The 14,355-nt window shown below is 36.5% G+C and overlaps 2 protein-coding genes across 4 annotated transcripts in view; one reads left to right on the top strand and one right to left on the bottom strand.

The window, feature by feature from the left end:
- The window catches only part of rbks (ribokinase), a 39,548-nt gene extending 36,765 nt beyond the window's left edge, over window positions 1-2,783 (bottom strand). For 2 of the 3 annotated variants that reach the window (XM_086095715.1, XM_086095717.1), the window contains exons 1-2: window positions 2,386-2,698; window positions 435-496 (exon numbers count right to left, since the gene is read on the bottom strand). In XM_086095715.1, coding sequence (XP_085951841.1) covers window positions 435-496; window positions 2,386-2,388 — 65 coding nt within the window. In that variant the 5' untranslated portion in view covers window positions 2,389-2,698. The other variant, XM_086095716.1, reaches the window with a different exon arrangement.
- A 179-nt stretch (window positions 2,784-2,962) lies between these two features.
- The window catches only part of babam2 (BRISC and BRCA1 A complex member 2), an 84,974-nt gene continuing 73,581 nt past the window's right edge, over window positions 2,963-14,355 (top strand). The window contains exons 1-4 of the mRNA XM_086093918.1: window positions 2,963-3,069; window positions 3,548-3,694; window positions 4,637-4,713; window positions 10,101-10,195. Of these exons, the coding sequence (XP_085950044.1) occupies window positions 3,558-3,694; window positions 4,637-4,713; window positions 10,101-10,195 (309 nt within the window). The 5' untranslated portion in view covers window positions 2,963-3,069; window positions 3,548-3,557. The remainder of the gene's footprint in view (window positions 3,070-3,547; window positions 3,695-4,636; window positions 4,714-10,100; window positions 10,196-14,355) is intronic.

The following is a 14,355-nucleotide window of genomic DNA, read 5'->3' as shown; positions in this document are numbered from 1 at the left end:
GTGCTTTTTTAATTATTAGTTTTTTAAATGCAACACAAATAAATGTGCTTTTTTTAGGGGGTGGAGCAGATTAATGGCATTACAATTCATTTTAATTATTAATTTTGATTTGATACATAGTACAAATCAATTGAGTTACAAGCTTGGTCATGGAACAAATTAAACTTGAAAGTCAAGGCAACACTGGATTGTCACCTTTGTGGATGGATGGACTTTGTTTATTCTTTGACAACCTTCATGCAACAACCAAACAAAGGAAGAACACAAATAGTCTGTAAATGAAGAAAGGGTGACTTGTCCTACAGGATTGACAACTTAACTAATACGATACTTCCTGCAAGACTATTATTCATATGACTACAACTTTAAGGAAGTATAATATAATGTTGCACTAATACACCTTCACATATAGCCTTTGGGCTGACTTTACTTACCTGACCAAGTCAGTCATGCAAGAACCAACCACCACCACGTCAAAGGCCTCTTCAGTCATGACCTGATAAGACACACCTGTGTTATTCTGGATAAAACGATTTCATGCAAATCAAATCTTTCATTTGTGAATATTTGGAACAATAAAATGATCTATTATCAATACTACATTCAGTTGTTGTTGTTGTTGTTTTTTTACTCCTATACACCATCCTTTTTGTTGTTTTCTTTTTGTTAATAATCAGTGGACTTCTGGGGGATATTTCAGGTAAAATGAGCAAACTAGATTCAAAACCGCCTCCAAACCACAAGTGCTTGATAGTTTATTTCCAACATTAGCATGAGCATGGAGGAGACAAATAAGGTAAAAATAGAGCCTTCATCATTGGCTGAGTTGGACAGTCATATTAGTGGTGTTTGAGTGTGTGTGTGTGTGTGTGTTTGTGCGCACACACTGCACACTAGTGTATTTGCGGGGCAGTGGGTGGGAAGGGGGGTTTGCAGCTTCAATACTAGACGATGTGAACACACCACAGCCAAGCAAAGTCTTTAATTAATTCAATCCTCAGTTTGTATCAGAGCTAATGCTAGTGTGTTAATCTCTTCAAATCTCTTCCTCGGCAGTGGAGGACTTGGAAAGCCTGGCCGCTGGCTGTAGGATGCTTTACTTCTCTCTTTCCACATTTCACAACATATTGTCTTTGTTCCGCATGCAAGCAAAATAAATGTTAGAAGCAGCCAGTGATTCTACTGCAGGAGAATATGCTCAGATATTCATTGTCCTATCTTTTAAAAAGGAATTATTTGCCGAATTAAATACTGATCTGTCAAAGCTGACCAGCTTCATCAAAATGCATGGTTTGCCTCATCCGCAGGCAAAAGTGCATGTCTGCCAAATGAATAAATTAAGTAATACGTTCATTTTCAGAACATAGTATTAAAATCCCTCAAGATTCTGTCTATTACTTTAGTAACAAACTACATTTACTGCACACTAATCAAAACAAGACAGCCCTTGTCCTTTTTTTTTTTTTTGCCTATGTCTTATTTGGTATTATATATAAAAAAATCACAGACTTGTTCTGCAAACTTTTGGGTAATTTTAGTCCAGCATGTCACAGGTTCCAAACTTCCTATTGACTAAAGTAGGAAACACCAGAGCCACAAACTGTTCACAGTTTTGAGCCATGTCAATTTCAAATCTCATGTGTAGAGTTGGTTTTGTGTGCAATATACATGCATAGAAAATAATATACATTGGATTTCCAAATAGCAAAAGAAACAGCATAAACCAGGGATCACCAACGCAGTGCCCTAACATGACCAGTGTCGTCACAAAATGACACTAATAGCTTTAATTACTAACAATAACACACAATATTATTATTAAAAGATAATTTCATCAAATTTGTTATTTCAGAAGTGTGTACCGAAGTGACAGCCCTTCACACTAATCAGAACCCAAGAAGTAGATCTCACTTTCTAAAGGTTGGTTACTCCTGGCATAAACAGTATGACATTATTATAATAAATTCACTAGTATCAATGCAATTATAAAGATATTTTAGGAAAGCTGTTGTCAAGAGGATTTATGAAACAATGCACGAAAAGTAGAAGACACACAGGTCTGACAGAAACAATACAAACGTTTTTTCTTCTTTTTTTTTTCAGTCAACAAAATTAACTTGAGCTTTCATGTTTTGCAGTTTTAGTGACACAATACCGCATGGAAAGGAAGCCATGGAAGCGAACAACAAACGAAGACCTTTGCCCAGTTATTATTATGTTAATAACTACGAATTAGTTCAATATAATAATTTTAAATTATACATGCATCGAGAAAAGCACTGTGAAGCTCTTTTTGTACGCCAGACAATTACAACTGTCTGGGAATTAGGGTGACAAAAAAGTAGTTATTAATGTATATTATCCATAAAACCAAACTTCACTCACCATTTGGGAAATGTTATCTAATATTGTGATTTCAACTCCGATCACTGAAAAGATCCGCTCATTAGTGCAAAGTTTTTATTCTGACTTCTGCGTTAAATTAAATGTTATTTATTGGCACAGTGCATCACGTGAGTTTCGAAGTGTATCATGCATGCACATAAATTAAAACTGCAGAAAATAAACAAAACAAAAAAACGTATCATGCGCCGTCAACACAATCCACGTAAGTACCAGGAGTCATGTCGCAACTTTAGAAATATTATGGAACACGGACAATGATAGTTTAATCAGCCAATGCGGATCCACTAAACACGTTTACCTTTTCTGTTTTCAAAATGAAGAAGCAGGGCGAGGTACATCGCTCCGTCAGCGCTTATTGACATAAACAATGAGGAAACTAATGCCTGAGCAGTATTATTTAATATCTAACAAACTTATCAATTTCAAATGATGTAGATATATTTTTTAAATATAAAATGTCACTAATTATTAAAAATATAGTCGTAAATCACTGTATACATTTGTATATCGGAATTATAATGTGCATTGTTTAAGCAGGCATTATAATAGACCAATAAGCAGGGTCCTTTGAAAGGACCCAAACAACATGTACCCGGAAGTAATGGAATCTGAAGTATACGCTCAAGTCAAAATTGAAGATATTTAATTTCCAGCTTTTTCCAGGTATTGTAATTTACACCGTAGGATATTTGAGTTAGTTTGAGTTATTGTATGTGTCGATACAAATAATTGTTTAAAGGTTGATAATGTAAAATGCCGTACTCCGAAAAATGCTAACAACTCGTAGGTAAACGCTTGCTTGTTTATTATTATAAAGGTAAGGGAAATATCAGAATGGTTCTTGTGAAACCCTGACCGTATTTGTTTGATCACGGCGTCAGTGTTCAAACTTGATTGACCGTTTCGAGACAGTGTCTGGAGTTCTATCATGAATCGTACATGTTAATTCCTCGACAGAAAGTATTCTGGTGTGCTCAAACATTTCCATGATACCAATAAGTGATTAAACGTGGTCGTCTGTAGGTTGCGCTGACAAATCTTGTCTGTAATTTGAATTTCACGTGTTAAAATAGTGCACTACACGACAAATCAGCTCAAACACGACTTTTAAATTGGTTGTGCTTGTTTTTATTTTTGTCAGGGTAGATAAAATGAACAACATCTCCCCAGAAGTTGCACTGCACAGGATTTCACCGGAGTTGCGACCTATGCTGTGCAGCGTAGTGCGGAATGGCCGAGTGGGACTGGACTCGACAAATTGCCTCCGAGTTACAGACCTCAAAACTGGGTGAGGTTGCCCGTTTAGCACAGAGGTCTGACAAAAAAATTATAATTTAATGACAATTCAGGTTACAATGTTTTTATTATTTATTATTATTTTTAAACGCATATTTCGTGTGAGTGCTTTTTTCCCCTCTAAGTACATTCTGCTGTTACCAAGTTGGACCTCATACTTATTAAATTTAGGTTCATTTTAACATGACACCTCATGTAATTGCTGCTGTTTTTTGTTGTTTTTTCCACTACACTACATCCATGATGTGAATATCCCATTCCACTCACCACCAATAAACTCACTGCCATGTCAGTAAAACTAGCTTCAGATAATTAGAGTTTTGGGACTTGCCTCAACATCCTGCTTAAGTTAGACACAAATTTAAATAGAATCAATACCAATTCTCAGCTCCTAGGTATAAGTGGTACCATCACACCACCACCAACAAAACCTAAACTTTAATACAATGTGGGATGAAATATGTGTTTCAAGTTTTGACCCTGCAATCAGACAATTGCAGCAGAAATCATTAATCACATTTAAATTAGGTGTAAACTAATTTTTTGAAGAAAAAAAAATTCAATGTTTTGTGTGCTCAGAGATGCTTTTCTGCGTCTCTTGATTTAATTAGTGGTTAGCCGAATAACTGATGCCTTAGTCTCATTATCTCAGCAGAGATGTAGGAATTTCAAAGAAAATCTCAGCAAGTTAATGTACTTACATTGTATATTATTGCAATCTAATATTTCATCAATTTCATTCATGGCTTACACATGCTTCCTTATCTTAGCAATAATTATCAATGGGATGGTTAAGTCATTTTGTATTTTAACTGCGTTTAATTAAACCAAATTGCTTTGTTTTTCAACAAATGTGTCAATACAATACAGGTGTAATTTATTTGTGTTTGCTCTATTGTCCTTTTATTTTTTTTAAATTATCTTTCATTTTCAGATGTACATCTTTGACTCCAGGTCCTTGTTGTGATCGCTTCAAACTTCACATCCCCTATGCTGGAGAAACCCTCAAATGTATGTGAGAAAACTGGTCATAATTCTGGTCTGAGCTCATTTAAATCATTGTGTCATGCTTGACAGTTTGCACTTAAATTCCCTGTCATATCACCAACATTTTGTGGATCAATCAATCTTTTGGCAGCGGTCTAATTAGATCGTAAACGGTTTCACTATGAGGCAAAAATCAATATAGTTTTTTGATTTTGTGCCACGCATACTGTAAGTACTGTATGTCTGAAACTAGTAATTGCACACACATTTAGGACTGCACAAATGTCAAGAGATAGTATGTACAAGGTGAATCTTTTTTAGTTGGCTAATGGGCTCGGCACACGGGAGGCGACGTTGTTTGCTCTCAATTCATTTCCTATGGAAGCAGGGCACAAGGCGAAAATCGCCTTTCCCCCTCGGCGACACGCGACATTCGTGCATGTGAAAAATCGCACGCGTACACGTAGACGTGCGCGCGTAGGCCCACGACGCGATTCTACAAAGTTAAAACATGTTCAACTTTTGTTGCTGTAGCCGGGGGCTTCAACCAATCAGCAACAGTTTCATTGATGAGCCAATGAACGCTGGGCATTCTACACAGTGGGCTATCCAGCAAAATGGATGAGATCATTTTAGCATTTATCATTTTGTGAAAACAAAACAAAAACTATCATTTTGTACGATACTTCACGCAATCATTTCCGTGACGTCAACAAAAAGGCCGGTGCATAAGAGCTTGTTGGTACAGGGTTAATTGGTCCGGTTAGTTTTCTTTACCTTTTTTGTAACAGTTAATAATAATAAGAAGAAGAAGAAATGAATGGATCTTTATACTGGAATTACGTACTGTAGTGAAACTTCTGTGTTTACATTACAATGAAAATGTTTAGATTCCCTCCAATTTTAAAAGACAATCAAATCTGTTGTAACACGAGAGTGACGTATGTTGCTGCCGCCGTGGCGGCTGCTTATCGCGTCCCGTTTGTTGAGACCTGCAAGGCGACGAGGTACGTATTTCGCTGTCGTTTGTCGCCTCCCGTGTGTCTAGTTTGACCTGCGAGGCGACGAGGTATGTAATTCGCTGTTGCTTGTCGCCTCTTGTGTGTCGAACCCATAACACATAACATGATTAATTTTGCCCTACAAATAACCACAACCATATCTCAGCTAATTTTTCAGTGTCCAGTGATACTGAGTCATACTTAAATATTATTTAAGATGTTTGATTTTGTAAGCCTATCTAATGGAAAATGTCCAGGCACGAAAGGGGAAGCAAGATGCTTGTTTATCCAGAAATGTTTGGTTTATGATAACTTTTAGTATCAACGTGATGTGGCCCACATCTTTGTGGAATTTACTAAAGCACACAGAATAAGCCCTTTCAAGACTTTAAAGATCATCCATAAAAAATAAATTCATGTAAAACCAATTGATCACTTAAGTACACAACCTGCTCACGCTGCTCTTCTCAAAATAATGTTCTTTTTGCAGTATTTGAGAGAAGTTCTTAGGGGAAGTGACAGCGTTTGAAACGTCACGGTTATTTTGATGCGTTGACATGGAGAACCCTTTGGAATTATCTCCTGTACTTGGTAGCTGAGGTCTTGTGTTATTTATAACGATGATTTGAACTGTAACATTCGAGACGTTTTACCCCAATTGTGGTCCTTTGGAAATTGTACAATCTTGAGGTAGAAGCTTCAATGGGCTAAAAAAAAAGATACAGTTTAGTTTGCATTGCGAGTCAGCATTTTTTAATTCACCTATTTGCAGATTTTGGTTTTTTGTTACCAATCCCATTTTTTTTCATGGGAAAAAAACTCTTCTTATTTGGATTTTTAAATATCCAGATCCTGCCCTTATTCACATTTTTGTTTTCCTGACAATTAGTAGCTGCTTTTTGAGATCTTTTGGGTCACTTTATTCTTTCAAAAAGGCTCTTTTTAGGCGATTTCTTGATTTTGCTGATCTGGAGATCATCAGGCTGTGGTGTGGTCAATAAAAATGAACTAAAAAATGTGATAAGCCAGTAAGCTACATTAAATTCATGATTTGAAAAGAGGGCCAAGTACTTTTTCACCCATGGTCAGGTAGTTTTGATCACTGGCAACCCCCTCAAATAAATCAAAATACAATTTTAAAACTGTATTTTATGTTTAATTTGGTTATCTTTGTCTTAATTATACATTTTCTTGATGATCTTAAGCATTTAAGTGGGAAATATATGAAAAATAATAATAATAATGATAATTGAACGGGGCAAGTCAGTTTATGATAAATGCCAGACAGTATTTATGTAAATGTGTTTTCAGGCAATTTTTAATGAAATTAGGGGAGGGGAAAATTGATTTGAACAGGTACAGTTGCTAGAAATGTATATAGTGACGATGTATGATTGAATGCTTGCAATGCATTTTGATGTTACTTTATAGCCACATAACCTAATTCACCCTTAATTTTCAGAGAATGAATGAATGTGTCATACAGCTTTGAATCCTTAATAGCAACGTAAGAAGTGTTATGGAAATTCAATTAACAATACTTCCTCCATGTTGCCAGCAGGCAAGGTTGCCTGCACATTTTCTTAATAGATAGAACAAATGACATGTTTGGATGTTTTTTGTTTCTAAGCAGAGTTTACCTTAACTGTTTGTACGTCTCTGCACCGCTAACAAAAGATTATGACATGATCATTTACAGTTCAGTGCAATAAAATATTATTCTAGGGTGTTCAGCAAAGGAAGAGCTTGATTTTGGTCAGCTTATCAAAAAAAATATCAAACACCTTATTAATAGTATGACGGAGCTGCACAATCTAACCTGTCTTTAGGTTTTGGAATATGTCTTTAATTCTTGTAGACATTTAGGCGGCAACTTGCAAGTAAACAAAAAACAAGCCATTGGCATTCCTACGTAGCACATGAAATCTCTGCAGCTGTTGTACTTTCCTGTGCTTTGGCCTCAGGATGAATGTTTGTTTAATCAAGGATGCAGAGCTGCAGGTTGGTGTCTGCCAGTTTATGGACCGTCCCACTTCTAGCGTGCCAAAGCTTGGTACGCTCTGCACAGATCTAAGCATCATTAATTCAAACCCAGCCCCCCTCCACGCCACCACTTTGCCTGGTACAACCAAAGAACAATTTGTGCCTTTTCCTCTCAGGATATCCTGTTGACAGTTTTTGGGTGGTATAGTATGGATGGCACAGTTGCGTAGTCCTGTGTACCTTTCCTCTCTCAGCCAAAGCCATCTTGGAGAGGCTGCAGCTCGCAGTGCCCATGCATAGATGAAAAAATCACATTCAAACACACACGGGCCACCATTTAACGTGCCTCTGAGTAACCCAATATATATTTCAGATGTTTTAATTGGCTTTTCCTGACAATTTTGTAGCCACATCAAACAGCCTAAGCAATGGTCTGCAGTGAACTTCCATAGCATCAGAGAGATACCATCAGGTGTCAGGAGACGAGTACTAAACAATTTACCAGGTAGTAAAAATACAATGGAACACAGTGAAGACAGTCAACAATAAGTTGAGAAAAGATGGTTCAACAGTGACATTACCAAATTCTGGCCCACCAAAATTGATGAACAGATGAGAAGGAAACTGGTCAGCAAGGCTGCAGAGCGGCCGAAAGCAACCTGAAGAATGTGCAGGAATGTGTGGAAAGTACTTGCTGTACATATTTACCGTCTTCATACCGTATGTCTGAATTATGAGGTATGTTAGCAAAATGGAAGCCTTATCTTACGAAGAAAAACATCCAAACTCGGCTACATTTGATAAAAACACACTTTATATCTCTTAAAGCTTGTGGGAAAATGTTTTGTAGCCCAGTGAAACCAAGATTGAATTTTTTGGCCATTATTTGAAAAGGTTGTTTAGAGAAAACACAACATCACCAAAAGAACGCCATACCTTAAGTACAGTAAACCTTTTGGCAGCATCATGCTTTGGCACTGTTTTTCTTTATTTGGGACTGGGTTTTTGGTTAAAGTGAAGGGACTTTTGAACAATTCCAAATACCAGCCAGTGTTAGCGCAAAACCTTCAGTCTTCTCATAGAAGGCAGCAAAAACATACTAAAATATTTGAAATTTACTTGGGTTAATGAGAGGCATTTTAAACGGTGGCAGGTCACAGGTGTATGCTGACTCTCATTTAACAAAAGCCAGAATGTTATTGGTCCATTATGAACACAGCTACTTCCCTAGAGGAGGGTGTGCACATTTGTGCAACCACATTACCTCAGCTCTACTTTCCCTCTAAAAAATTTAACCTTCTTTCAGTTGACTTGTACAGGTTACATTCATGGTGGAAAATATTGTTATTTTTAGCTCATTTTTTGTATCGCATATGAACAGCAGTGTGTAGACTTTCCCCCTCACCCCCACCCTCCTGTATTTTTGTCTGACTTTCAGTAGCTTACAACACATCCTCTTGTCTGTTTGAGTCCTCTCCTCTGGAAATTTCCATCTATACATTTAAGTTGGTCTCTTCCTGCTATCAACAGATTGACCAAAAAAGCAGAACTAAACAGTCTTGTAGCACATAAATAGAATTGTGCAACATATTAGAACATTGTGATCCCACATTATCAACGCCTTATGTGATCATAATATAATTGCCACATTTTTTAGCAGACCATGCCATCTTATCTATGACATTGGTTACATATTTTAATAATATTTTGAATTTAAAGTCATTTACATTTTTTCTCTTTTTACTATTGTATCTATGCACATTATGGTTACAAGCTTGACTGAGTATCTTCACTCCTAAATGTCAAGTTGGCTCATTACTTTAGGTGCTTAAATAAAAAGAACCTAGGGCTCAAATCCTTGTCATGCGGAAAATAAAACTAAAACTAAAATTAAAAAAAGAAGACATTTATGTCAGACACAGCTGTCATATGTTGTGACCTTAATTTTGTTTTGGTTTTCCCTGTCAAAACCATCCATCTATCCATTAATTTTCTACACTCTTTAATCTCCAAAACACAATTTAAATGCTCGTATTTAGATTGTATTTAATATCACCTTAATGTATTTTATTTAAAAAGAACTTTACCGCTAGTCACCTTTTTTTTTTTAGGGAACAATTTCTATTTCTCATTTTAAAAAAATACCTCCTAAGCAGCACCAAATTAGTGTATAAACTTTGCAAAGTGCAGTACAATATATTCTGTTTGTAAACAAATTAGGAATAGTTTATACTAGCATTTAAAAAAAAATTGATTGCAAGCATGAAATAAACTAGAATTCTGTCTTTACAGCATGTCAACATTCTCCTGAATTCCAGATTATTGCCAAATAACGTTTCCAAAATCAAAGGGTATTTTACAGGGCAGAAAAAGATTTAGACTGTGTGAGTCATTAAGCTAATCTGTTTTCATCATTTTTCCCTCCAGGGGATATTATATTTAATGCCCATTATCCGGAGCTGCCCCCAGATTTTATTTTTGGCGAAGATGCAGAGTTTCTACCCGAACCTTCAGAATTACCGGTGAGTATCCAGGTTAAGTAAATGATACAGGGGAAACATTTTCTTGAAATTATTTGCCTCATTATATATTCTTGGTAGCCCAGGAAGTTTTCACATTCTTATCTTTTATTTCTTGTCCCACCTTGGATCTGTTCAGTTAGTCAGGTGTGTAGGAAATCCAAATCACCCGGTCTGCGACATCCTGTAAGAGATGGGTGTCATCATGGTTCTATTTTGTATTCTATGATTGAGTGTTTTCTGTAGTAGCACAGCATTTTAACTTCAGCAGCTGTCAGGCTAACAATTCTACACACATGGACAAAAGTGCTGGTACGCCTCTGTTAATGAAAGAAAAGTGGTCACAGAAATAATGTGATCAGACAGAATGTGAAAGTAAGAATAAATGAAAATTTGACATTGCTTTTGAATTGTGGTTCAATTGAATTATTTAATACAAAACAAATAAAAAAATGATTGTACCTTTTAACCTAATATTTTGTTGCACAATCTTTTGAAGCAATCACTGCGATCTAACAATTTTTCAATGAGACTTCTTCACCTCCCAGAAAGTATTTTGCCACACTCTTGATGAGCAAACTACTCCAGTTGTCTCAAGTTTGAAGTGTGTTTTCTCCAAACGGTATGTTTTAGATGGTCAATAGAAATTAGTTCACAGCTCATAGAGGGCCACTTCAGAATACGGTAGTTAATTTTTTGTCCATAGCTTTTTTTTGGGTGTTTTTATGCGTGTTTTGGGTCATTATCCTGTTGCAAGACCTATGACTTGCATCTGAGACCAAGCCTTCTGACACTGGACAGCACATTCCTCTCGAGAATGAATACCCTGATATAGTTTTCAAGATTGATAGATGGATAGTTAGATAGCATTTTGCACAGATTCGATAGCAAAGCAGCTTCAGAAAATAACAGGTCCTCCTTAATTTTTGCGTCAACAGTAGTGTTATCCTTGGCCATCACTCTTAGAGTCCACTTTATATAAAAAAATAACGGACGGTGCAGTTTTACCCTGATGTTCATTGAACTTGGAGTTCGCCTTTAATTTCATTGTAGGTTGTCCTGGGCTCTTTTGTTTCAATTGTTATTATCCGTCCTTTCAATTTGTCATCAACTTTCCTCCTGCTGTCACGTCTAGGGAGGTTGGCTACATTCCCATGGATCATAAATTTCTGAATATGTGCAACTGCGGTCACATGTACATCAAGCTACTTGGCGATGGTCTTTACCTTTACCTTTAACGTGCTTGTCTATAAATTTAGTTCTAATCTGAGGCAATTCTCCCATTCGCTTCACCTGGGCCATGTATAGTGCAGTCCACACCCTGTTAACAAACCGCACAGTGACTACTAATCACCCTTTGAATAGGCCAAGTGACTGCTTGTAAGTTTGAAGACATGTATCATGCTAATTGGATGACGCATTTGTTGAACAAGTCCATATGGCTAAATTATATTTAGTGTTTTCTCTTTTCTAGGAGTACCATTATTTCTGTTGAAGCCTGTTTCACGAGTTAAAATAATTAAACTAGAGCCCTCGCAGCCCGGGCTACTTTGGGGCACATTTGAATTAGAATATTTTTTCAAATGGCATAATAAACCTTTACATACGGATTTTTTTTGGGCAAGTGTGATGAGTGTGTAAAGCTCAATGAGTTTTGGTAAATGTTGAGAACCTCAAGAATCAGCGTCCTTTTTATTTTTTTGGCAATGAATGGCCCCAATTGCCATTTAAAAAAAGAGTGTATATGTATATATATGTATATGTATATATATATATGTATATGTATATATATATATGTATATGTATATATATATATGTATGTATATATATATGTATATATATATATATATATATGTATGTATATATATATATATATATGTATGTATATATATATGTATATATATATGTATATATGTATGTATATATATATGTATATATATATATATATATATATATATATATATGTATGTATGTATATATATATATATATATATATATATATACAGTAATTTCTGGACTATAAGGCACACCTGACTATAAGCCACGCTAGCTAAATTTGGGGAATACTCGAGTTTGTTACACATATAAGCCACACCCGACTGTAAGCCGCAGGTGTTTTAATGTTACCGCACCGGGTTCAATCTACTTTCTTTTCCATAATGAAGGCACAAATTGTCTCACCCTTGTTCTGTCTCTCCTACTGTATTTGGGCTCACTTGGTTTGTTTTGCTTTGCCTGACGCTCTTGCACTTCCTTTATAGCGCGCCCCGTGTGATCTGATGGATAAGCTGCATATATATACAGTGCTGCTCAAAAGTTTGTGAATCCTGCATGCATGGTCAGATTTTTGGTATAAAATATTAAAATAACCTCATTAAATGTTTCGTCATATTCAAATCTACAATGCTGACATTGAAAATAATAGACTTGAACTAAAAGAATGATAATATTGTCATTCATCATTGAGCAAAAGTTGTTGATTTAAGAAAAACTCCATGATTCTATGTGTGCAAAAGTATGTGAACCTCTCACTTAATCAGACATTGCACCTCCTTTTGCAATGATAACTTCATCCAAACACTTTCTTTCACATCTACTTTGGGGGATTTTTGCCACTCTTCGTTGCAAAATGCAGCCAATTGAGAGCAATTGGATGGGCGTCTAGCATACACTGCTTGCTTCAGGTCCCGCCACAGTATTTTGAAAAAATTAAAGTCAGGATTTTAACTGGGCACATCCAGAACATGAATTTTGTTGTTCTTCAGCCATTCCTTAGTTGTATTGCTGGAATGCTTTGGATTATTGCCATGTTGCATGGTCCATCTTCTACCAGGCTGTAACTTCACAAAGAACGGCTTCAGGTTATGATCCAGGATTTTATAATATTCCTCTGAATTCATGATTCCCTGGACTATGTGGAGCTGTCCAAGTCCTGAGGATGAAAAGCCAGCCCATAACTTAACATTCTCACCACCCTGCTTCACTGTAGGGTGAAGGTTCTTTTGCTGGTATGCGGTGTTTACTTTTTACCAAATTACATTTTTAGTTGTGACCAAACTGTTTAATTTTGGACTCATCTGTCCACAGAAGGAACTTCCAAAAAGCTTCAGGTTTGTCCAGGTACTCTCTGGCAAAGTTGAGATGGGCAGCTTTGATCTTTTTTTTGTGAGCACAGGCTTCTACTTAGCAAGCCTTCCATGAAAGCCTTGTCGATTGACTTTTCTTCTGATTGTTGAAGCATGCACATGTGTCCAAGATGCAGCAAAAGAGGTCTGCAAATCCCTCGTTGTGATGCACTTGTTGGCTTTCACCTGAATTATCATTTGTCTTTTGGGTCTTGCTGATATTTTAGAAGGTCATCCACTTCTAGGCTGGATTGTAGTCATTTTCAGTGTTCTCTAGTTGCAGATGATCTGCTTCACAGTGGAATGATGAAGCTAAAATTTTTTAGATGACTTTATAGCTTTCCCCAGACAGATGTGCTGTCACTAACTTGTATAGATTCACCTGGGTAAGACTAAAGTGATGTGGTTTTGTCTCTGTTTCAGTCAGTGATGCACAATTTCAGTGGTTAGTTTAGCTACCAATTTGTCCTACCTGATCCTACTTGACCGAAATTCGGTGAGTTTTCGAGCATGTTTAGGACTTGAAAAATGTGATTAATTCGCTGAAAAATCTAAATAATTTCTACAGATACAATAGGGACCTTGCAGCAGTCACTGCTCGGGCCCTAATAAAATAATTCAGTTGAACCACAATTCAAAAGCCGTTAAATATTTATTTATTATTACTTCTGTCAGTTTCAAGTAATTTCTGTGACCGCTGCAGGGTTTTCGTTTATTATCGTAGGGGTGCCAACAATTTCGTTCACATGTATATTTCTACTGACGGAAAGTGGGGGTTCAATTCCTGGTCAGTGTCACAGGCCCTGGTAAAAATGGGTGTTTTGCATCAGGAAGAGCATCAGGTGCAAAATCTGCCAGTCAAATCATACGAATGAGTCTCTATGGTGACTCCTGATGGAGTAAGCTAAAACTCACATTCTTTCTTTGGTTTATTTGCGTCAAGTCCCCTTATCCTGTTTATATAATGTTCTGTGTTTGCTGCCTTGTTTAGTTAGCAGCACGTTGTGTTTTCAATGGGCGAAAAAGCTGGTCCACATT

This window comes from Leptonotus elevatus, chromosome 14 (genome assembly GCF_054856555.1).
Source record: "Leptonotus elevatus isolate MCC_2025b chromosome 14, RoL_Lele_1.0, whole genome shotgun sequence".
Lineage (NCBI taxonomy): Eukaryota > Metazoa > Chordata > Actinopteri > Syngnathiformes > Syngnathidae > Leptonotus > Leptonotus elevatus.
Note: the sequence above shows the minus strand (reverse complement) of the source record. Positions and strands in the feature narration are given on the sequence as shown.